Source organism: Desmodus rotundus, chromosome X (genome assembly GCF_022682495.2).
Source record: "Desmodus rotundus isolate HL8 chromosome X, HLdesRot8A.1, whole genome shotgun sequence".
Classification (NCBI taxonomy): Eukaryota; Metazoa; Chordata; class Mammalia; order Chiroptera; family Phyllostomidae; genus Desmodus; species Desmodus rotundus.
Window position 1 is genome coordinate 29700442 of NC_071400.1, and position 23617 is coordinate 29724058.

At 37.5% G+C, this 23617-nt stretch overlaps 1 protein-coding gene across 3 annotated transcripts in view; it reads left to right on the forward strand.

Moving 5' to 3' along the window:
- LAMP2 (lysosomal associated membrane protein 2) overlaps nucleotides 1-21040 on the forward strand; it is a 40356-nt gene extending 19316 nt beyond the window's left edge. Inside the window, exons 7-9 of one of the 3 annotated variants that reach the window (XM_024566623.3) lie at nucleotides 3014-3077; nucleotides 6468-6632; nucleotides 18840-21040. In XM_024566623.3, coding sequence (XP_024422391.2) covers nucleotides 3014-3077; nucleotides 6468-6632; nucleotides 18840-18982 — 372 coding nt within the window. In that variant the 3' untranslated portion in view covers nucleotides 18983-21040. Of the gene's footprint in view, nucleotides 1-3013; nucleotides 3078-6467; nucleotides 6633-9146; nucleotides 11579-15905; nucleotides 16426-18839 lie in introns of those variants that run through there. The other 2 variants (XM_053917101.1, XM_024566624.4) reach the window with 2 other exon arrangements.
- The last annotated feature ends 2577 nt before the right edge of the window (nucleotides 21041-23617 follow it).

The window sequence follows — 23617 nt, forward strand, 5'->3', positions numbered from 1 at the left end:
TAGGTTCATTCCCTTTTGAGTGATTGAGTTTGATCTTTCTAGCTGGTAAGATACTAAGAGGCCCACGGTTTCTTCTGACTCTCATGTGGAAATAGTAGATAATTACAACATTGAATTTGCACAGCAGACTACTTTCAAATGTAATCCAAGATAGTGATATTTTAACCATGCTCTAGGCACTTTGAAAATTCAGGGAGCACCTGTAATGTCCCCACAGTTCAGTGGGATACATCTTACCTTCAACCCTGTCACGACAGTGCTTCCTAAGAATTTATTGAATTTGAGTGTGTTATGCGCAGGATGCTATCATAGGATAAAAAGAAGGCCTGCGTTCCTTTTTTTTTTTTTTTTTTAGAAGGCCTGTATCCTTAAGGTGACCACAGTTTGGTGGCAAGGATAGAAATGGACAAATAGTTAGTTTTTGTGGAAGGCCTTGAATGCCATGCTGAGGCTTTTGACCTTGACTCTGTGGTCTGCAGGAGGTGCATACAAAGTGGGATGAGTGCTCGACCAGAGGAAAACACAAGGTGCTGTGCGAGTGTAGAGGACAGGGAGCGGTTCATTCTGGCGGGCGGTGGGTCAGGAAGGTTTAATGGAAGAGATGACATTTGAGCTAGAACTTCAAGGATGGGTCAGATTTGTATACAAGGGGAGAAAGTGTAAAAGTACAGGTTATCCATGGATAAAAGAATACAGTCGAGACCAGCCAGGAAAATGAGGCATGTAACATGTTTAGTGAAAGATAAATGTGGAAGAGCAGTTGGGACAGATTGTGGAGAGCCTTGAATGCCAAGCCAAGACATAGCCTAAGCAGAGGGGAGATGTGATAAGGTAGTCAAATATTCCTTTATGCTTCCTTCTGAAATTTCTCAGAGTGTCCTCTTGTTTTCATTCCCCACTGCCTTTCCCCTGATTCCAGCCTGCATTACCTCTTACCTGGACTGTTCGGCCTCCTTCACTAGTCCCTCTTCTTCCTCCCCTCCCTCAGTTTTCTGTATCAGTTTAATCTTCTGACAGAAGCACAGCCTTTCCTGACAGAAACCTTCAGTGGTTCTGTTTTGCCAGCAAGCTAACATCTAAATTCCCTGGCAGAGTAGTTGTAGCCCCTCGCCCCACCCCACCACCGTGCAAGGTAACCTGCATATCCAGCTTTGTTTCCTTTGTTCCCTCTTCATGAATCTCATGCTTCCCTCACCCTGTTTCCCTATGTATAATCCAGTGAAGTAGGAGAGCATGGTAGTAACCAGCACATAGGCTCTGCAGCCAGACTTCCTTGGCTCAAATCCCAGCTCACTGACTACTAACCATATAGCTTCTGGGGACATTACTTAACATCTACTCACTTTGATTACCACATCTCAAAATGAGGTGTTGTAATTATTCAGTGAAGCTTCATATGTAAAGTTTTAAGAACAATGCTTAGCATTTAGTAAATCCGCAGATTCCAGTGTACTTGTTATTACAGTTATCTTCTACCTTTACTCACGTTGTTACCCTGTTGAGTACCCTTTTCTGCTTGTTTCCTGATTGAATTCTCCCCAGCGAATTCTACCCAATTCAAACGGCCTATCCCTAAGCTTGCATCACTTTTGCTCCTCCCCTAGTTTGAAGTAATTTCTCTCTGTTTCATTTTCATAATTTATCACTTTCTTTTTATAACATGGTTATGTATTTACTGTACACACACACATATTTCCAATATATACATTTATTTTTTAAAGGTTTTATTTATTTATTTTTAGAGAGAGGGGAAGGGAAGGAGAAAGAGAGAGAGAAACATCAATGTGTGGCTGACTCTCACGTACCCCCTACTGGGGGGACCTGGCCTGCAACCCAGGCATGTGCCCTGACTGGGAATTGAACTGGCAACTCTGGTTTGCAGGCTGGCGCTCAATCCATTGAGCCACACCAGCCAGGGCTATAGTATGTACACTTATTTAAAGTTAGGTCTGTTAATATTTTTTATATATGAACTTGGTTTCTTTAGTCTAAAACCTTTTTTTTCTGTATGGAGAATATATGCTGAATAATTGAAGATTATAGCTAACTATATTTTGGAAAGGTTTACAAAAAAATCTTCCCTTTTTTAACATTCAAGTCATTTTTCTGTTATAGTACATACATGACCAGTGAATTAATATTGCATTTCAAGACCCACTGGAACATTCCAAGACCCCCAGGGGATGCCTGAAACCACGGATAGTACCAAACCCTATATAGACTATTTTTTTACTATATGTACATACTTAAGATAAATTTAATGTACAAATTGGTCACAGTAGGAGATTAACAATAAAGAATAAAAGAACAATTAGACTAATATACTGTAATATAAGTTATGTGAATGTCATCTCTCTCTCTCTCTCTTTTTCTCTCTCTCCCCAAACACCTTGAATATTCCATTTAATATTTTTGTACTGTGGTTGACTGACTGCACACGAGCAAAACTGCAGAACATGAAATTGGATAATGGGGAACTACTGTATTTATCTTCCCTGGCAGATTGCAAACGTGGTGGCAGGATTCAAGTCTGGTTCATTTTGCTCCCTCAAGCACTTCATATGTTCCTTTGTACATACTAAGCTCTGACATAAGTGGAATGACTGGCTGATCAGATGAGCGCTTCAGAAAAATAATAGCAGTGAAGGAAACACTGAGCTGGAGAGGCTGAAAGGCAGAGAGCTCTAGATAAGATGCTATTGTGATCCAGGCTAGAGGTGGTGAGGGCTTAGCAAGTGACGCGAGGAATAAAATGGAGGAAATGAATTGTTGCGTGTCTGAGAACCACATAACTACACCTCTGGTCCAAGAATGGGAAACAAAATGCAGAGGGAAGGGGTTTCTGTCACATTTTCAGTTCTTTTAGTTAAAATTTCTTCAGTTGACCGGGTCTAACTGATAGTATTTTTTACCTTTTGGGTAATAGTGTTAGATTGTTTTACTTCTATAGATTGTAATTGTACCTGTACACAGTTGTGATGTGTTGATTAACTGCAAACTCTTTTTTAAACAGAAAAATGAAAACCGATTCTATTTGAAGGAAGTGAATGTCAGCATGTATTTGGTTAATGGATCTGGTAAGCAAAATTATTGGCCTTGGGAAAAAGTGTGGGTTACACTGAAGGAAGAGAAACCATGATTGTCTTGTTACCAATAGTGCCTTTTTTTTTAAAGATGTTATTTATTTATTTATTTTTAGACAGGGGAAGGGAGAAAGAGAGGGAGAGAAACATCAATGTGTGGTTGCCTCTTGTGCGCCCCATGCTGGGGACATGGCTGCAACCCAGGCATGTGCCCTGACTGGGAATTGAACCCATGACCCTTAGTTCGCAGGCCGGCACTCAATCCACTGAGCAACACCAGCCAGGGCCAAATACTGCCTTTTTTAATGGGACAGAAGATTTCATGTGAAAACCATACCTTCATCACAACTTAGTTTTTTAATGTTATATTTTTTAAGATTTTATTTATTTATTTTTAGAGAATGGGGAACAGAGGGAGAGAAGTGTCAATATGTGGTTGCCTCTCCTGTGCCCCATATTGGGGACCTGGCCAGACACCCAGGCATGTGCCCTAGACTGGGCATCGAATGCATGACCCTTTGGTTCGCAGACCAGCCATCAACCCACTGAGCCACACTAGCCAGGGCTAATTAATTTATTTTTAATATTTCTTATTATTGTTCATGTACAGTGGTCTCTGTTTCCCTCCCTATTGCCCCCCCGCCCCAGACATACCCACTCCCACCCTTGATCCAATCCCCCTTTCGCTTTGTCCATGTGTCCTTTATACATGTTCCTTGACAACCCTTCCCCCTTTTCCCTCCATTATCCCCTCCCACCTCCCCTCTGATTACTGTCAGTTGGTTCTTAATTTCCATGTCTCTGGTTCTGTTTTGCTTCCTTGTTTGTTTTGTTGATTACGTTCCTGTTAAAGGTGAGATCATATGGTATTTGTCCCTCACCGCCTGGCTTATTTCACTTAGCATAATGCTCTCTAGATCCATCCATGCTGTTGCAAAGGGTAGGAGCTCCTTTCTTTCTGCTGCATAGAATTCCATTGTGTAAATGTACCACAGTTTTTTGATCTACTCGTTTGCTGATGGGCACTTAGGTTGCTTCCAGCACTTGGCTATTGTAAATTGTGCTGCTATGAACACTGGGGTGCACAGGTTCTTTTGGATTGGTGTTTCAGGGTTCTTAGGGTATAATCCCAGCAGCGGAATTGCTGGGTCAAAGGGCAGTTCCAGTTTTAGTTTTCTAAGGAAATTCCATACTGTTTTCCACAGTGGCCTCACCAGTGTGCATTCCCACCAACAGTGCACTAGGGTTCCCTTTTCTCCTCATCCTCTCCCAACATTTGTTTGTTGATTTATTTATGTTGGCCACTCTGACTGGTGTGAGATGGTACCTCATTGTGGTTTTAATTTGCATCTCTCTGATGGCTAGTGAAGCTGAACATCTTTTCATATGTCTCTGGGCCCTGTGTATGTCTTCCTTGGAGAAGTGTCTGTTCAAGTCCTTTGCCCATTTTTTAATTGGGTTATTTGTCTTCCTGGAGTGGAGTCGTATGAGTTCTTTATATATTTTGGAGAACAAACCCTTGTCCGAGGTATCATTTGCAAATATATTTTCCCATACGGTTGGTTCCCTTTTTATTTTGCTGATGTTTTCTTTAGCCATGCAGAAGCTTTTTTTTTTGACGAGAACCCATTTGTTTATTCTTTCCTTTATGTCCCTTGCTCTAGGGGACATATCAGTGAAGATGTTGCTGTGTCGAATATCTGAGATTTTCCTGCTTACGTTCTCCTTAAGGACTTTTAGGTTGTCACGACTTATATTTAAGGCTTTTATCCATCTTGCGTTTATTTCTGTGTATGGTATAAGTTGGTGGTTGAGTGTCATTTTTTTTGCGTGTAGGTGTCCTCATCTCCCAACACCATTTGTTGAAGAGGCTATTTTTACTGCATTTTATGCTTCTGCCCCTTTTGTCGAATATTAATTGATCGTATAGACTTGAGTTTATTTCTGGGCTCTCTGTTCTGTTCCATAGGTCTATGTGCCTGTTTTAATGCCAGTGCCAGGCTGTTTTGATGACAGTGGCCTTGTAATACAGTTTGATATCAGGTACACTGATGCCTCCTGCTTTGTTCTTCTTTCTCAAAATTGCTGCAGCTATTCGGGGTCATTTATGGTTCCATATAAATTTCTGAAATGTTTGTTCTATATCTGTGAAATATGTCATGGGTACTCTAATAGGTATTGCATTGAATCTATAAATCGGTTTGGGTAGTATGGCCATTTTGATGATGTTAATTCTTCCAATCCATGAGCATGGTACATGCTTCCATTTGTTTGTGTCTTCCTTAATTTCTTTCTTCAATGTTGTGTAGTTTTCTGAGTACAGGTCTTTTACCTCCTTGGTTAGGTTTATTCCTAGGTACTTTATTTTTCTTGTTGTTATATCAAATGGGATTTTTTTCCTGATTTCTGATTCTGCAGTTTCGTTGTTGCTGTACAGGAATGCCTTTGATTTCTGAGTATTGACTCTGTATCCTCCTGCTTTGCCAAATTCACTTATTAAGTCGAGTAGTTTTTTGGTGGAGTCTATAGGGTTTTCTATGTACACTATCATGTCATCTGCAAACAATGATGGTTTTACTTGTTCCTTTCCAACTTGGATGCTTTTTATTTCATTTTCTTGTCTGATTGCTGTGACTAGGACTTCCAATACTATGTTGAATAGAAGTGGTAAAAGTGGACAACCTTGTCTTGTTCCTGATCTTAGTGGGAAAGCTTTTAGTTTTTGCCCATTGAGTATGATGTTGGCGTTAGTTTTCCCATATATGGCCTTTATTATGCTGAGGAATGCTCCATCTATTCCCAGTTTGCTGAGTGTTTTTATCAGAAATGGGTGGTGTACCTTATCAAATGCTTTTTCTGCATCTATTGGTATGATCATGTGATTTTTCTTTCCTTTTGTTTATGTGATATATTTCATTTATTGATTTGCGAATATTGCCCTTGCATCCCTGGGATGAATCACACTTTGATCAAAACTTAAACTCAGTAACTTAAAACTATAATATTATATCTTTTACACTGTATTGTATTTTTGAACAGTGGTTGATAATAGTTAAGGACGTGACTGATTTTTAGACTATAGGAACATCTATAGAAAGAGAGATGGTGACTAGAATTAGTAGGGTGATCACATTGTAAGGTGTAGAAATATTGAATCAGTATATTATACACATGAAACTAATATAACTAATATTATATACCAAGTATACTTAAATTTTAAAAAAAGAAAAAAAAGGAAGATAGGGAACCTAGTGATTGGAAGAATTGCTTTTTGTGGGTAGACCCTGTACTCCAAGCTCTGTGTACTTCAGTGAAATATCTTGAGGACTGTCCCGCTTTTTATGTTGATTTGATAAGTTACTAACATATTTTTTTCCTTTAAAGTTTTCAGCTTTGGAAATAACAATCTCAGCTACTGGGATGCCCCCCTGGGAAGTTCTTACATGTGCAGGAAAGAGCAGACGGTTTCAGTGTCTGAAGCATTTCAGATAAATACCTTTGATCTAAGGGTTCAGCCTTTCAATGTAATAAAAGGAAAGTATTCTACAGGTAAGAATCAAGCAAGTTTTATTAATAATTGATGGTTTACATTGACTTTTCCTTTGAGTCTCGGAAAGTTTAAGCAATGATATAGAGAAGTATGAATTCACCTCTCAACTCCGCTATAGAATTCTTAAAGCCTTGGGCAAGTTGTGTCATTCTGTATTTGGCCCACCATTTTGCTTAAAATAGATTTTTTTGTGATCTGAAAACCATTTGCAACAAAGTTCTTAAGAGCTAAAAACTGAGAGAAGGTTTAAGTGAGCTTTACTTAAGGTAGGGGTGCTTCCCACAGTTTTAGTTTGTGGGAAGGATGGCACTTGGAAACAGCAGCTTCAGGCGTCTCTCATCTGCCTTGGGCCCATCTTCTAGCTGGAAACATTTTCATACTCGAATAAAAGCAGTTTGGTCATATTTGCTGAGACGAAAGATTGTGGTACCAAAGCCTCCGGTATCATGAACTGTGTTTGGCCAGCCAGAATGATCTGGAGAGTTTTAAAAGTATGTGCCAGTGTGAATGAGTCTTTTTGAAGATCTACTCAGTCCTAATGATGGTGTCTGTCAGATTTTTATTTTTATTTATTTTTTTAGTTTTTTTTTTACTTTAACATTTTTTTATTGTTGTTCAAGTACAGTTTTCTGCCTTTTCCTCAAACCTTTGTGAAGGGCTAATTACAGTGTGTTTATATGAATATTAAAGATGCATTTGGCATTACAAGATTAAAATTTGCACGAAGGAAAAAAAGTAGATAAAATTCTTTAATTGACTTTTCTTTTAAACCATGTACTTAAAATTGGGGGTTTGTGGATTGCAGCTCTGCTGAACACAGCTATTCCAGTCATCCACGTCCACAGAATTTCTAACAATTAATTCCATGGTTTAGAAGGAAATGTAGAAGCCGTGTTTAAAAGTAAATATGCTTTGTGCCATTCAAGTGCTTTTGCAGTAGTGCTGAAAACCCAGCCTGGCTTGGTTGGGTCAAAATAAAGTAGGTTCTTTGCACCTTACCATTCATGTGACTTGAGAGGCTAATCACACTTACAAAACTTTTTCAAAAAAGTCATTTTCCCTTTTGTCTGTTTTTCTTTTTTACTTCAATTATTTTGGTCCTTTAATAGTTCTCTCCTTGAGTCTTTATCTAGTTCCTCTATATTATTACCTTAATTTTAGGTCCAGATTTGTGTTCAGAATTTAAAATCACTTGCAGTGTAATATCAGCTCAAGCCTGTATAGCTAGTCAGCTGTAATAAGAGAAGAGCTCTGTTCTTTCTCTAATTTGAAACTTTGGTTTTTATGTACGTAGAATTTAAAATGTCACCCAAATATACAACACTTAATACAGGGGTGGGCAAAAGTAGGCTTATAATTGTGAGTACATGAAACACGTAGTTTAGTAATTTATATTTTTCCATATGAACAACTGTAAACCTAATTTTGCCAACCCTTGTATTGAATGATAATGCATCATCAATATGTGAGGTTAGGCTCTTGACTGTGGGTACCTGTAAAAACAACGCATTGGTAATACTTGACTATATAAGGAAGAGGAAATACACTTGCACTAAGGTAAAAGGGTGTCATTTGGATGTTATTGGATCGCACTACTCCCTAGAAATAGAAAAAATAGCCCCTGTGGACTGCCAGTCCTGACCACATTGATAAATACAATAAACATACTCAAATTAGTAAGAGGTCCCAGTTTCTTGACTTTTGCAGTCACTAAAATCATGTACTCTCTGTCAGGGATCTGTATACTTCTCTGTAAAGACCCAGACAGTAAGTGTTTTAGGTTTGAAGGCCATCTGGTCTCTGTCACAATTATTCAACTCTGCTCTTGAAGCACAAAAACAGCCATTGGCAATAAACCAGTGAGTGTGGCTGTGTTCCAATAAAACTTTATTTGTGAATACTGAAATTTGGATTTCATATAATTCTCATTTCTCAAAATATTCTTCTTTTGTTTCTTTTCAACCACTTAGAAATGTTTAAAAGCCATTTTTAGCTGGGCCAAATTTGGCTCATGGGTTGTAGTTTATCAATCTGTGTTCTAAAGGATTTCAGAGCCAGCCTGTCCCTTCTAATCTCATGATTAAACCTTCCTGATACGGTCTCAGTGTCCCAAAAGGCATTCACTTTACCACTGAGAGGCTCATCTAAGTAAGTGAAATGGGCTAGATTAGCTCCCTTCGTGTTTGATAAAGTAATACTCCTGTTTTGCAAAGGACTTTGAATGTAAATAATAAACACACACGAACATATGTGTTTACTCATAGATATCAGTATATATGTATTCATATATATGAACATATATACACACATATGTGAATGAAAGGACAGATAAGTTTTAGGATTTTAATTCTAGAACAGTCTATAATTTTCTGTAGCTTTATCTTTAAAACATACCTGTGTCAGTTATTTAAAGTTGAAGTTGTAAGAACATTTCTGACTTTTGAATCAACATCTTTAACTTTTGGACATTCTTTTTTGATTATACTCATTATTTGTTACACACTTTCTCTCACCTACAGCCCAGGAGTGTTCGCTGGATGATGACACCATTCTAATACCAATTGTAGTTGGTGCTGGTCTTTCAGGCTTGATTATCGTTATAGTGATTGCTTACCTAATTGGCAGAAGAAAGAGTTATGCTGGATATCAGACTCTGTAACACTAATCCATATGTGATCTCTGTTCCAAAATAATAAAGCAAGTACAAGTTCCAACATGCAGTACTATTCAATTTAAGGTATATTTAGTTGTAGTTCTGATCTTAGAACCGCTGGTTTGGGGGGGTTTGTTCTTTAAAAATAAATGCAAAGACCTCAAAACTACAAACTGTAAATTGGTCACGTGAATTTGGTTTCCCCAACCAAGGGATTTAAATCTGCTATTTCTACAGCAAAAAACATGTACAAAATCACCTGGATAATAAGTACTATTTTATTGGGTTGAATTAATGTTTCAGTATTTTTACTTTAGATGTTATGACTAGAAATATAAAGTTTAGGAAAAACAGTTTTAAAAAAGTTTGTTTTCTTGCATGTGGTTGAATTGAGACATTACATTCTACAGCGGATTTGTACTTGCTCCTTTGCATTTTTTCCTGTGCTTTTGTTTGCAGGTTAACTTAGTTGCTTTGACATTGCTGCATATTTGACCTATGAGAGATATGCCAGTTTTGAGCAGTCTGTTATTGTTTGTTCTTAGCAATGACTGCTTCCCTATGCTTCTTGAATACTTTTGTATTTCATGTGGCTGTAATGACAAAAGATACAAAAGCTTTTGAAATTTTAAAGTAGGTGTTAAGCTTAATTGTTTAATCCTTTTTAAAAAGGACTGGATATTGCAATCTTTTAAATTGCAAGATACAAGACTATTCCAGCTGGACATTTCAATCCTTTTTCTAGGTGCTTTAGAGATCATTGCTAGGCAGTGCCAGTTTGGGCATTAGTCCTTTGTGCCTGTAAATTGGCCTCTACCTGCAGCGCTAAAGTTAATGTAGACTTCTCTTTAGACTTCCAGTATCCTTGGTGGTGGTAGTATGTTTTATTCCTTTCTTGTCTTTTCTTTTCCTTAAAGAACAAATGCCAGTATGTCCTAGAATCGAGATAAAGAAGAGCACTTCCACTTAAAGTAATTTGCACCTAACCCAAAAGTCTCGGTCTTCTCCATTAAAAAAGTTATTCTTTGTTTCCAGCTTACACTGATTGCTATAACATTTACTAATTGGGCTTTCCCGTTTAAATGGTTCTGTGCTAATCAAAACTTACATTATTATTGCTCATTATGGTAGAATCATTATTAATTCATGTATTTGTGTTCAGTTTTGTCCTCTGGGGATATGCACCAATTGTCCATTTACCATACACCACCTAATGTTTATATGAGAAAACAAAACATTTCAGCTTCATAGTTAACACATCAAGTATTTCTTGCTGTTTGTAGATTTTTTTTTGTTGGAATGACTGAGCAAATATTTAGAAATTGTTAACATACAGCCATATACCAAAGGTATCTGAGTTTTTTTTGGATGGGAGATTATGTGTACCCCTATTCACTAGAAAATGTCTGGGTTCCAAAATATTATGGATGTTGAGTTAATTTGGTAGCTAAAACACACGCACACACACACACGCACAAGCAATTGTATGTTAGTATGTGTATGTCTATAATTATCTTTTGAGTTATATTGGAGTGCTAAATATCTTCTCCCACTTAAATTTGCTCCTTGTTTAGGGTAGCTTGAAAGTCTTACTGGCACTGAATCAGATTCCTAATCAGCCCCCTCCTAAAGCTACATTGAGCTGCATTGCCAGCTTAAGCACTTATTAAGGACTAAATATAAATCTGATTTTAAAAAATTACTTTTTATTCAAATAGTATCTTAGTGTAAGAGCATTAACTTGAGAAGAATGGATAATGCTTATAAAAAGTAGACCTTAGATATTTCTCATGAGTCAAAACAAAGCAGCTTTTTAAAAAAAAATATAAATTAGAAGCACAAGTGGGTGGCAGTGGCTTAATGCTGTTAATATTTCTAAGAGTTTCTACATTTAACTATATACCTGATTCATACTAAAATACCTCTCATTAGCACTGTTTTCTAGGAAATCTGACTTCATTGAATATTTTTTTGTATTTTACATGGGCCAGTTCATATACGGTTATTTCCATTATTATTTCCTGTAGCCACATGTTCTTTGTATCTTTTGTAGCTTCATTTGCTTTACTGGGTTTACACCTTGATGGTCTCACACTATATGGTTCTGCATGTTTTTCATGTTTTATCATTTGTATAAAGAAACTGGTCCATGTAAATACTTCTCATGTTTTTTCTCAACTGTCTAAGCCACTAGTTGATGTATGGTGTTTCTCTTTAGATATTTGCTTGTCCATTTGCTCGACATATTGCTTCCAAAACAAACAATAAAGATTGTTTTATTTCTTAAGGAAATTTGCTTACATTTTTTCCCGTTGGTTAAAGTTCAAGACGTGGTATGCCACATAATGACCATTTCTTCCAAAAGGAAAAACTTTACAAATGCTTAGAAGTACAACTAAATTATTTCGAAAATGGTCTGTTGCAGTATTACTGTCTGGGAGAGTGGTCACATACATGGATCTATATTGATGCTGGGCTGGCTACAGAGTAAGAATCACCTGGGAAGCTTGTTATAAAAATTCAGATTCTAAGCTCTATTCCTAGAGGATGTAACTGAGCAGGACTGGGATGAGGTGCGTGCGTGCTTGCGTGTGTGTTTGTAAGCTCCCCAGCTGAATCTGGTGTATAGCCAACTGGGGAATCAGTGATCAAGAGTATTTATTTCATAGTAAAAGTGTCAGAATATCTTGTTAGGCACTTCTCTCAACTCCTAAGATAAGTCTGATATTTAATATCTGTACATAGCAGCTGTACATTGTGGCCATACAATCCAAGCTGTTGATCTGAACCAAAATAGGATTGTGTGCAATCTCTCTCTCAGATACCCTAAAATACTTGAACCTTACTATAGCATACACATACACACAGATGTAGCCATATGGCTCATAACTCTCCTCTGGATTACCCAGTTAAACCATATGACTGCCAGTTCATTTCACAGCTCCCACCTCTACTACTAGCTACCACGTGGCTTCTTTGCCAAGCTGCTTAACTTCTGGGGTCTCTTAAAGCTGAGGGCTTTAAAATCCTGTTGCTTTATTTCTTTTGAGTAGTACTTTTCCATTTCAGTGAAGATTTGAGCATATTTAGAAGGAATCCGATAAGCTCCTTGTTATGTATCAAGAACATACTTTATATACAGTGTAAAAAGCACCATCTTAAGTTTCTTTAACTTTTTCAGGAGGAATTCTTATAAGACTCAGCTATTTTTAAGATGACAGCATTTCATCTCTGCTTAGGTAGATAATGTTAAATTGGCTTGGGCTCATCTCTGTCCCTCCCATCTCCCTATCTTTTACCCTGGTAGCTAACTTTCTGTATCAATAATTTCTATATTTTGTTTTTGAAAGTAGTATATATATATACATGATACTGAATAGCTTCAGCTATCTTTTCACACTTTTCAGGTATTGATGTACTTCAGTTTGGTTATATATCTAAAAGGTATATAATAAAAAAGATGTCACATAAGAATGTGATTCCTAACACTGATTTTTCCAAAGAGACATTTAACACAATTGGTTTTTAAAAGGAGTTTCTGTTTTATATTTTGTAAAATGTATGTCTCAGTTTTCCCACTGAATATTATATTTGAAAGATTTCTGAGCTAGTAGAAAGATTAACAGTATTTTTAAATCTACAAGAAACTTTTTGTTGAAATTTCAATACCTGTGAATTTTTTTATCTTTACAAATCTTCACTGCTTCTGTGACTGCTGAACTCTTCTACAGGTACACCCTTCCTTTCCCCCCAAGTATTTTCAGTGCGGTCTCAAGTGTACATTAGACAAACAGTTCAGAATGACTTACAAAGTGATATTTTCTTTTCTTCAGGATGTGATCCTGTTAAAATTACTGTTTTACCAAAATATCTTTCCATTACTTAAAGAATCCTTAAAGGTTGAATGTGTAACATCATTAGTTGTTATAAATTAGTGCTTCACATGCTAATTGAGAGCATTTTAAATCAGTAACAGCAGTAAGAAAGGTTTTAGTATTAGTGGAATTGCCTTTTTGATCTACTCTGGAAATATTTGTCTTACATGAAAGCCTTATTAGCAGCGGTATTTATGGAAGTTGTTTCAGTACTAGGTTAAATACCCAATTTGGGAAAGATGGCTATGAATCCATTGTCAGAATTAGAAATTGATCTACCAATGAATTTTTTTTAAGTTATATTAAGTCCAAGGCATAATACTATATGGTATATGTCACATAATAGTTTATATGCTGGGTAATAATTTGGGAATTGAAAGGGGAGGCTAACGGGGTACTCTTAACAAATGCCGTATATTCACAAGTCACATCTGGCAACCTCAGCTTTCTGGATTTTTAATAGAACCGAGGAGCAAGTAAGAAAGAACATTGAGCTGGCAGCCACAGTTGATGTCATAAAGTCCGTGAAGTCCAGGACTGCATCTTGTTCCCAGTTATTGCCCTGGAGGCCAGCCTGGCACATTTCTTAAATGCAAGCACAATCAGAATTGCCTTGTAGCCTGTTCATTCTTATTTTCGACCCAAATTCTAATAAGCTTAATTATCTGATTTATCCATCCCTGGTAGATTGCAAGCTAGGAGGAGAACTAGGGCAATTAGAGCTAAGGAAATGGAAAAATAGTGAAAAGTGGTGACTCAACATCCTAGCCGCCTTTCCCTTTTTGCAAATGTATCTCCATGTGCACTCTTCATTCCTTTCTCCTCTCCAGTCTCAGTAGGTTTTCTTTTCCTGGGAATTCCAGTGCTTCTGGAATCCCATTTCTCCTACCTCTTAGGAAACCTTGTACCATTCAGCATCTCCAACCTGTCAAATGCTAATGGCTCTTTCCCTCATCCCATAAACATATTTAAGTCTCTTTCACCTTGAAGATACGCTTCCTCAACCCCACATCTCCCTTATAATTACCTCCCTACTGTCCTCTCTGTTCTAAACTTCTTGAAATGAGTATTATGTTCCCCATCCCAAGTTCTTGATCTCCTACCAATCACTTCCTGTTTACTCTTAAACCTGCAGCAATTTGACTCATAGTCCCCACCCCTTGTACTGCTAGATCCAAAAGGGCATTTCTCAGACTTCTCTAACATTTTACACTATTCTCCCACGCTACTTGAAACTGTTCCTTTATTGGCACTATTTTCTACCTGCCTTTTCTACTTCTTTTTCCTGCTCCTTTATCCCTCAAATATTAGTGTTCCCAAGGGTTTTGCCTCTGGTCCTCTTTCTATTACTTGCCATCACTAAGAAATATCTTTGTGGTTTTAACTACAACTTAGGTTCATCAACCACTTGGGGACATGTATCTTAAACTCAGCAGATCTAAAACAGAATATGCCCTTCTTCCACCCTACCCCCCGCACACAAATTTTAAAAATAAAAAAATAACTATAAACAAAACTGAAATGCATATATTCTTCCTCCTGTATTCCCTATCATCATGAGCTGGGACCAGCATCTGCATACTCATTTAAGCTATGGGTAGAATTGGAAACCAATTATCTTCTCCTACCACACCGCTGACACCTATTTGGTCAATTCTGCCTTCTAATTGTATCTCTAGTCTGTCCCTTAAGCATTTGCAGTTCGTTAAACCAGTACAGGACTGGATTAACGGACATCTGAACTGTAGCAATAGAGACGCCTCCTAACTTAATACCACCAGTCGTCTTTGCCACAGCTTCTGAAGCAAATATCCTGCTTAAAGTCCTGCTGCACTTTTTTTTTTTTTTTTTTTTTTTTGGCCTTCATATAAGGGGCAAACTGCCCACAGCATAGAGGGCCTTTGTGAGCTGCTGCTTTCCCTGCCGAGAGTACTTGATCCGATGTTCTCCCTATGCCAACCTTCTTGCATTTCCCCTGAAGTGCGATGTTTTCTTACCTTCCTTATTAGTCTTTGCCATTCCCTATGCCTGAAATGCCCTTTTCCCATTACCTGCATGGTTAATTCCTGTTCATCTTTTAAAACACAACTCCAGTTTCACTTCTTTTAAAGTATGTCTTGTGTAACCAGGCTGAATCGAGTGTGCCTCTGAAACCCTCCCATGACACTTTGTGTGTTGCCTTCCCCTATTATAGCCCATTTTGAAATTATAACCCCTGATTTTCTTGTCTCTCACACTGGATTGAACATCTTAAGGCAAACGGTTATACCATCAGGGCCAGTTTAAGTCTTTCCCCACTGCTAAATAATCCCGGATTGCCGTGCATTGAGTTCCTGGGTCTGCATAGTATAGTTGTTCACTTGGTTCATGTCATTAATACTTCACAAACTGCAGTGTTCCACTGAGAAGAACATCATAACAGTTTGCCTCTGAAAGCTCACAGGCTGATAATCCAGGAAAAAGTAATTATATTATTCATTATCTTCTGTTTAAGAAATCTGGGAGGTATGTGGTCATTTTATGTATCTCCCAAAATGACTGCATTTTGGGGGTCCTTAAAAGTGTATGATTTGGTTATTTGGAAAATCACTTCTGTGAAGCATCTCATTTGCTGGTAATGAATGCCAATGACTTGTTACTTTGGTGAAAAAAATATGTTGGGAAGTGCTGATTTTAACTTAAATTTTACAGATTTGAAATTTTGTCATTGTTTCTGTTCTCAATTGTCCTTTCTCCACATCTAGCTCAAGACTGCAGTGCAGATGACGACAACTTCCTTGTGCCCATAGCGGTGGGAGCAGCGTTGGCAGGAGTACTTATTCTAGTGTTGCTGGCTTACTTTATTGGTCTCAAGCGCCATCACACTGGATATGAGCAGTTTTAGAACCTGCAATTTGATTGATTATATAAAAACACATGCACATAACAAGATTTTCTTGCCTCTTAATTTTGAAACACTTTGCTCCTTAAGATTGATTTGTTGAAATTGATCAGTGCTTAAATCAGTGCTAGCATTTGAGATAAATCTTTATTAATAGAAAACTGTTCTCTTTGATCAACTTAAAATAAAAAATGTTGTCTTTACTGGCCGGAAGACAGACTTGTTAAAAAGAACATCGGTGTGCAGTGTTTTTAGGTCTATCTTAAGAAGCCTTGGGCAAATTTTGATCCCAGTCTAAGATATATTAAACTTATTAACATGGCCATTATAAGAATAAAATATGTAGCTGTCTCTTAATAGAATTAATAAATACTATTTCACTACTGGTGTTCTGTTTCAGTGTATAAGAACTATACTGATTTAAACTCATCGCAGTGCCTTTGTATATAGTTCATTAAATGCTGATGTGGCGTAAATGCCCATCAGATATACGCAAACCTGGTTTTCAGTTGAATGTCCTCAGGACCACCACGTTCTTTAGGTTATGTGATTTTTAATTGATTTCTTTGAGTTCAAGTTAAGGATGAAGTCAGTATCTTAGGCTTGTGATTTTTCCCCCTTAGGTGTAAATAATAGAGCCAAAAGGCCACAGTAGAACCTAATTAGTTTTTTTTTAATCCTCACTCAGGGATATGTTTATTGATTAGAGAGACACAGACAGACAGACAGACATTGATTGCTTGCCTCTCATAGGTGCCCCAACTGGGGATCAAACCCACAACCTACCTGTGGGAATCAAACACACAGGATGACACTCCAATCAACCGAGCCACCCAGCCAGGGCCACAATATTTTCTAATTAGTTATTTTAAAAATTGTTTCTGTTTTTCACCTATAGAGACTGAAAAGATTAAAGCATATTTAACCACTTGCCTTTTTTTTTTTCCTTGTGTTAGCCTTTGGGTGCCTGATTAGCATTGGAAGAAATATTCTATGAACTAATTAGGACAGATTGTGTTGTGTTTCTCTACCTCATCTTGTTGCTCTCTAGAGCATTAAAATCTATTTAGTGTTGTCATCAGACTGGTACTTATGAAATGTAAGCTAACAGCAATCTCAAAAGGGTTGCGGTAAAGCATAGCAACTAGGCCATTGCTTTTTCAAGGCAGACCCTGCGAGGCAGAGCATCGATGCAGAGGGGGAACCATAGAAAGAAGCTGTTGGCATTATTAAAATGAGCTAGATAATAGCCCCTATTGAAGGATATTCCTTGTTGTAAGTGCAGCACAGATACTGAGTGTAAGAACAAATAAGAAGGAAGCTTAATTAATAGACTTGAGAAGACTTTCACATTGGAATTATTAATTCTATGTATATATTAGCTGGTTCAGAATTTCTGTAACTCGCTGATTAGAGTATTTTGGAATGCAGCTATTAGTCTCTGAAAGCTTTCATTAAAATATAATAAATTCTTTCAACATAGGCCACCTTAGTAACTGAAATTCATATACTCAGAACCATAGCAACTGTTTTTCTTTTTTATGAATGACAAAAGTACAAGAGGAGGAAAAGATAAAATTAGAGGAAAATGCAAGTTATTAATCATAAATCATACCAAATATCACATTTTGTTAATTAAATTAGACTCATACTGGAAAGCACCTTAAATGTTATTTACTCTAACCCTATAATTTTACAGAAAGGGAAGTAACTTCACTGAGGTTACATATCTCGTGGTCAACAAAACCATTAGCATTTTGATAAAAATTGTCCCAATGAAATCTAGTCACTCGATAGTAAAACTAATTTAAACTTGAAATTCTGAGATCAAAATGGAGCGCTTTGAGCTTCTGTACTAGTTTCAATAAATAATAACACATGATCTCAACTTTAAGTATTTTAAAGTACTAAATATTCGCTTTTTTAATAATAATATGCTGAAACACTCTTATGTTGATCTCTATTTGCTACTTCAAAACGTAAACCTCTTTGAATGGGATCACAGTCATGGGGGGGAAACAGAAAGGAAGGAACACTTGCTGATCACCTGATGTGTATCCGATGCTTTAGAAGTACAATTGTCTGTAATCCCCAAATACTTTATAATACAGATATTATTCCCCTTTTACAGATGAGGAAAGTGAGGCCCAGTTTAAATAAGTTGACCCCCTAGGGTCCTCTCACAATTTATGGAGTCAAGATTCAAACTCAGTTCTGTCTGAATCCAGAGCTCAAAATCTATGTTGCACACCCTGCCTTCCTGGTGGCCCCATAGAATGTATGGGATTCTGCATATATAACCTGATAGTGACCTCTTGCCTGTGTGAACAATTTTATACTGCGTTTTTTGATCCTAAGTTCTTTTCAACTTAAATTTTATTACTCATACAGAATTCTTGTTTATATTTTAACAATAGTTGTGGCAAGGGAGAAAGGGAACAGGGAAATACTCAGGAAGTGGTCTTAAGAGTAGATGATAGCTCTTTCCCCCAGTGCAATTACACAAACATAAAATCTCCCCATATTAGGCAAGTACAGTTCTGTGTTTTAGACCTTTTCCTGTTCTTCCCTAACTTCTGCTTTTTGTACTGAGGCGTTTGCTGTGATTTGAGATGAATTGATGAGAACTATAAGAGGATTGGTCGCTTAGAAATATTTGGGTGGATATAGAGAAAATAAGAAAATTGGGGCAATGTTCTAAAAGACTAACTTATGTACACTTTCAAAATGCTGTTTCTGCTTAATTGCATTCCTTACTAATTTCCTTTCCTTGATTCTGTCTGTTCTTTTCTAACAGCTGAAGAATGTTCTGCAGACTCTGACCTCAACTTTCTTATTCCTGTTGCAGTGGGTGTGGCCTTGGGCTTCCTTATAATTGTTGTCTTTATCTCTTACATGATTGGAAGAAGGAAAAGTCGAACTGGGTATCAGTCTGTGTAGCCAATTAAATCTAGTGCTTTTTGGTTTTCTGCCATCAGAAGTTATGTTTCCATCGGCCAAAAGCCAGGAAATGGTGTGCAATTGATTGTTTAAGATAAGCAGACTAACCTCAGTGAATTGCTAGCTAACTTGGGCATGAGTAGCGCTTATTTTTTTAAAAAAAATGTATTAGGACCAATTTCCTTTCTTTTTCTATTTTTCCTTCCTTTGTTAAAGTGTAATTGGAAGAAAAAAATGTGGTTTAGAATGTTTTTTAGTAAGTAATTTTAAGCCTCTGGGTCTAATTATGATAGCATTTCTACTGAAGTATAATTTTATATGTTGCAGTTACTTGTATTTGGCCAATTTGACATTATTTGCAAAATCAAAGATGCTAGGGAATCTAACTTGCTTCAGGAAATAAATTCAAGAAAATAATGAATTCATTTGCATTGGAGGCAAACACAAAATTTGGTTCATGGTAAGACTTCCTTTCTCAACCTCCTGGTCAGGATTATTTAAATCTGTATTTTTCTGCTAGTTAAAGAAAGGAAGAAATGTCTTCACAATACTCTGTTTAATAGCAAGAGTTTGGCTGTTTTCTTCACTACTATATTTTAACAAAGTTGTCTTTTTCTTTTCCTCCTGGAGTTTGGAATGCACTGATTATCTGACTTGACATTTAAGATGAAGGATGAAGTAAGATCTTTGGCTTTTTGGAAGGTGTTGTTACAGAGTGGGTTAGGGTTTTTTTAGGGTTATGGTTTAGAATGCTTTTTTCCCTTAGAGCCTTAACTTGTTCAGAAAGTTAATTCATCCTCCACTAAAAACAAACTTCTATACTTTGTGTGCCTCCTGCACTTTCCCATTTCCTATGTGAAGAAGTTCTAATTGATATTTTAAATGTATAGACTTCTTAAAGCAGCAAGAGCTATCTCTAGAGGTTAGTGGACCCTAAAGTGTCATCAGCTGCCTAGCCAAAGCTGAACTGGAATTATTCTGTAAATTTGTTGATCTCAATATAGATTTATATCCTGGTCGAGGCCTCTACTGGCTCTAGCTTTTGGAGTAAGGCTGTAGACACCACTCATCCCAATACCTGTTTGATTGGCTGGGCCTTTCAATTTGGAAGTACAGTGTTGTATTTCTCCAGGGACCAAATGGCTGCTTTGCATACCTGTTACTAGTATAAGGCAGATGTTAATTTTATCAAGCTGTTTTATCTCTACATAACTAAAAACAAAAGTTTCCAAAGATCTGCCTTCACTTCCAAAATGTCCCATGGAATATTAAATTGAGCTTAAACCTTAAGTTAGTTTGTTATTAAATCCGAGGATCAAGTCCCCATCTACCTCTCAGCACAATGCAGATGCTCACCACTGTACTGTTGCCATTAACTGACGCCAGAACTCTTTGCCAATGACTGGAATTAGAAAAGAAAGAAAATTTATCAACACCTTTCTTTACTACCTTTACTTATTGTGAATCTTAAAAGCATATATTCCAAACTGAAGTAGAAAGTCAGATCGCTCAGTTACTTCTCCCTTAGAACACTCTAGTTACGACGCACAGATTCAAGCTCTCCCCTACTTGCTAACTGTATCAAGAATCTTTTCTTTTTTAAATGGTCTCCTGTGAAAACAATTGCTTATTTGTTATTTGGCCAAAATGATGGCACCAAAAAGAACGGTGGCTTCATTTCAATAAGTATGTTTGAGATGATTTTCTAGAACCCAGATTATTTACATCAGACTGTGATCTGGCTAGGTGTATGAATTGGAAATTCAAATACATTCAAAATTATAGGTTCATTTAAAAGTGTTCTACCTTTAAATGAAGAGTAGGGGACTAATATCACTTAATTCTTCAGTAGGTATGGCTTTGTCTTAGATAATTACCAAATGTGCATTTAATCTTCTTTGAGAATTAAGATTAAAAACCAAAATACTAACAGAGGGTTAAAACAAACACTGCTTCAACTCCAATTAAACATAGGAAGCCCCAAGTCTGGGATCTGAGTGTTCAATTAGCTTTACTCACTGAGTTCATTTTTATGTCAGCACAACAGTGGATCAGACAGTAGTAGGACTTTGAGCTCATGAATAAAAAGAATTGTCTTCACCTAAGCTTCTTTGGGAGAACCGATGCTTGCTGCTAAGTCAAGTTTTGGATATATCAATTTAATGAACTAATTCATACCTGAAAAATAAAACATACTGTGGTACTCCTGTTTGATCTGACATGTGTGATTTTTAGATCAATGAATTCTAAAATAATAAAGATCATATAATCCAGATCACTGTGGATAACTTTACTTTTATTCTGTGTGTTTAGTCTTAAGAGCTTGGATTGATTTGTATAATCTCAAAATCTAGTCTCTTGAATTGTCAATAGGAATCACATGATCTCATAGGTCTGCGAATCAACCAAGTGCCATCACGAAGAAGGCATTGGAACCTTTCATTCAGACACCTCAAATATGGGGACCTATCTGGTCATGAAAATTTCAAGAAAACATTCTGAATAAAGTCTGGAAATCTAACAAATGTAAGAACTTCTAAGTAAATGTACTTTGAGCATATGTCTGTCTGCATGGATGAACTGCACTCATTGTTGAAGTTCATGCCATTCTCAGCAAGATACAGCCCAGTGATGTGGCGGGGCAGAGGGGCAGCTATCCATTTTCTGAAAATTTGAAATTACTTAGAACATAGTCTAATATGCAAATGTTATATGATTGGGTTAAATGACAACACTCCATTTTACATAAGGGACACTTTTGGTGGCAGAAAGAATTAAACATTAGATCTCATTAGATATTTAATGGCTTTTAATTAAGAAAAAAATGGCCTTACCTCGCATTGTGGGACTGGGGAAGGGAGCCTCAATAGAACCTGTCTGTATTGTCTCAGCTAATTCACTGAACATACTTCACAACTCTGTGCACCTCCCAGGGTCTGTGAAAGAACTTTAACATCACTGGTAGCAAGAAGAGTGGTTCTTTACACAGGGTGGAGCAAAAGTAGGTTTACAGTTGTTTATGTGGAAAAATAATGTAGTAATGAATAAATAATACTAGAATAAACTCTGTGTTTTGCATACTCACAATTGTAGACCTACTTTTGCCCCACCCTGTGTAGTGCTGTGAGGGTTATCACGTATCTAAAAGGTCAATTTGCTGGTTCATCTTTTAAAGTTCAATGTGTATACTCTTAACTGCTAGAACTGCCTTTGGAACTCTAGAGGAACGTTTTACTTTCTCTTTGCTCTTACTGTCTGTATTTTGATGACAGTACAAACTTCAGTCCCTTTGTCTCAAGAACTGTGCTTAATGAACAGAAAAGTATGCAATGCATTTTTAGTAAAATAAAGCAGCTATAGTTTTTTTAAAGGTTTCATTTATTTTTAGAGAGGGGAAGGGAGGGAGAGAAACATCAGTGTGTGGTTGCCTCTGGAGCACACCCCACTGGGGACCCAGCCCACAACCCAGGCATGTGCCCTGACTGGGAATTGAACCAGCGACCCTTTAGTTCACAGGCCGGCACTCAATCCCCTGAGCCACACCAGCCAGGGCATAAAGCAGCTATAGTATTACTAAGCAGTTACAGTGCTACGTACTTTACACACATTATTTCCTTTAATCCTCACAGCAGCTCTGAGGTTGGGCAGTATCATTCCCAGTTTATAGATAAAATATTAACTGAGGCTTGAGTTGGTTACTTGGCCAAAGTCACACAGAAAGTAAGTGACAACACTGACAGTTGAGCCCAGCTCTGCCTGCCTTCAAAAGCCATGCTCTTCACTACTCTGCATCCTGGATTCTAGCAAATGATCGATTTTTAAAAAAATAATACCTGACATTAAATGGTTACAGAAATTGGACGTCAGTACTCTTCTATCCTGTGTGATGTAGTCATTCTATAAATGTCCTCCAATATTCTTAAAATAACTTGAGTTTTGTCCAGCCCACTTGAGGGGCCAGACGGATGTTGCGGTAGTTTGTTCTGTACTTCATCAGTAATGTTTAAGCCCTGAGTATCACTTTTTTCAGAGTAGCCTCATCTGATTATTCTGATCATGTGCCATTATCATTCTGCCCTCAAACGGTTCTGCACCATGACTCATTTTGACTGTGCATCAGTGTGTTTAAGAGACTATATGGAACTGTCTCCTCACTTTCACTAAATGAATGCATTCCTATCCCGAGCCATCCTGTGGCTTTAAGTGCAGCATAACCATGACAACAGTCCTTGTTAGGTGCTTCTGAGCCCCAATACGCGGTTTCTATGCTCCCATACAGAGCCTTTTTGAAAAGATTTCAAGGAATCCTTACCCACATACTTCCAGTTTCCAGCCCTAATCTGCAGCACTCCCCTACCCACCTCATCTGCTCTCCTGTACTCACCCCACTCCAGCCATACTGGCACTCCTGCTACTTCTCAAAGGCCTTTGACACCCAGGGGTGTCAAACTCATTTTCACAAGGGGCCACATTAGCCTTGCGGTTGCCTTCAAAGGCTGAATGTAATTTTAGGACTGTATGAGTGTAACTACTCCTTAACAGTTAAGTGAGAGCTCGGCACTGCTGCCTGGTAAAACAAGGTGGAGGGCCGGATTCGGCCCATGGGCCTTGCGTTTGCCACCTGTGCCCTAAAGC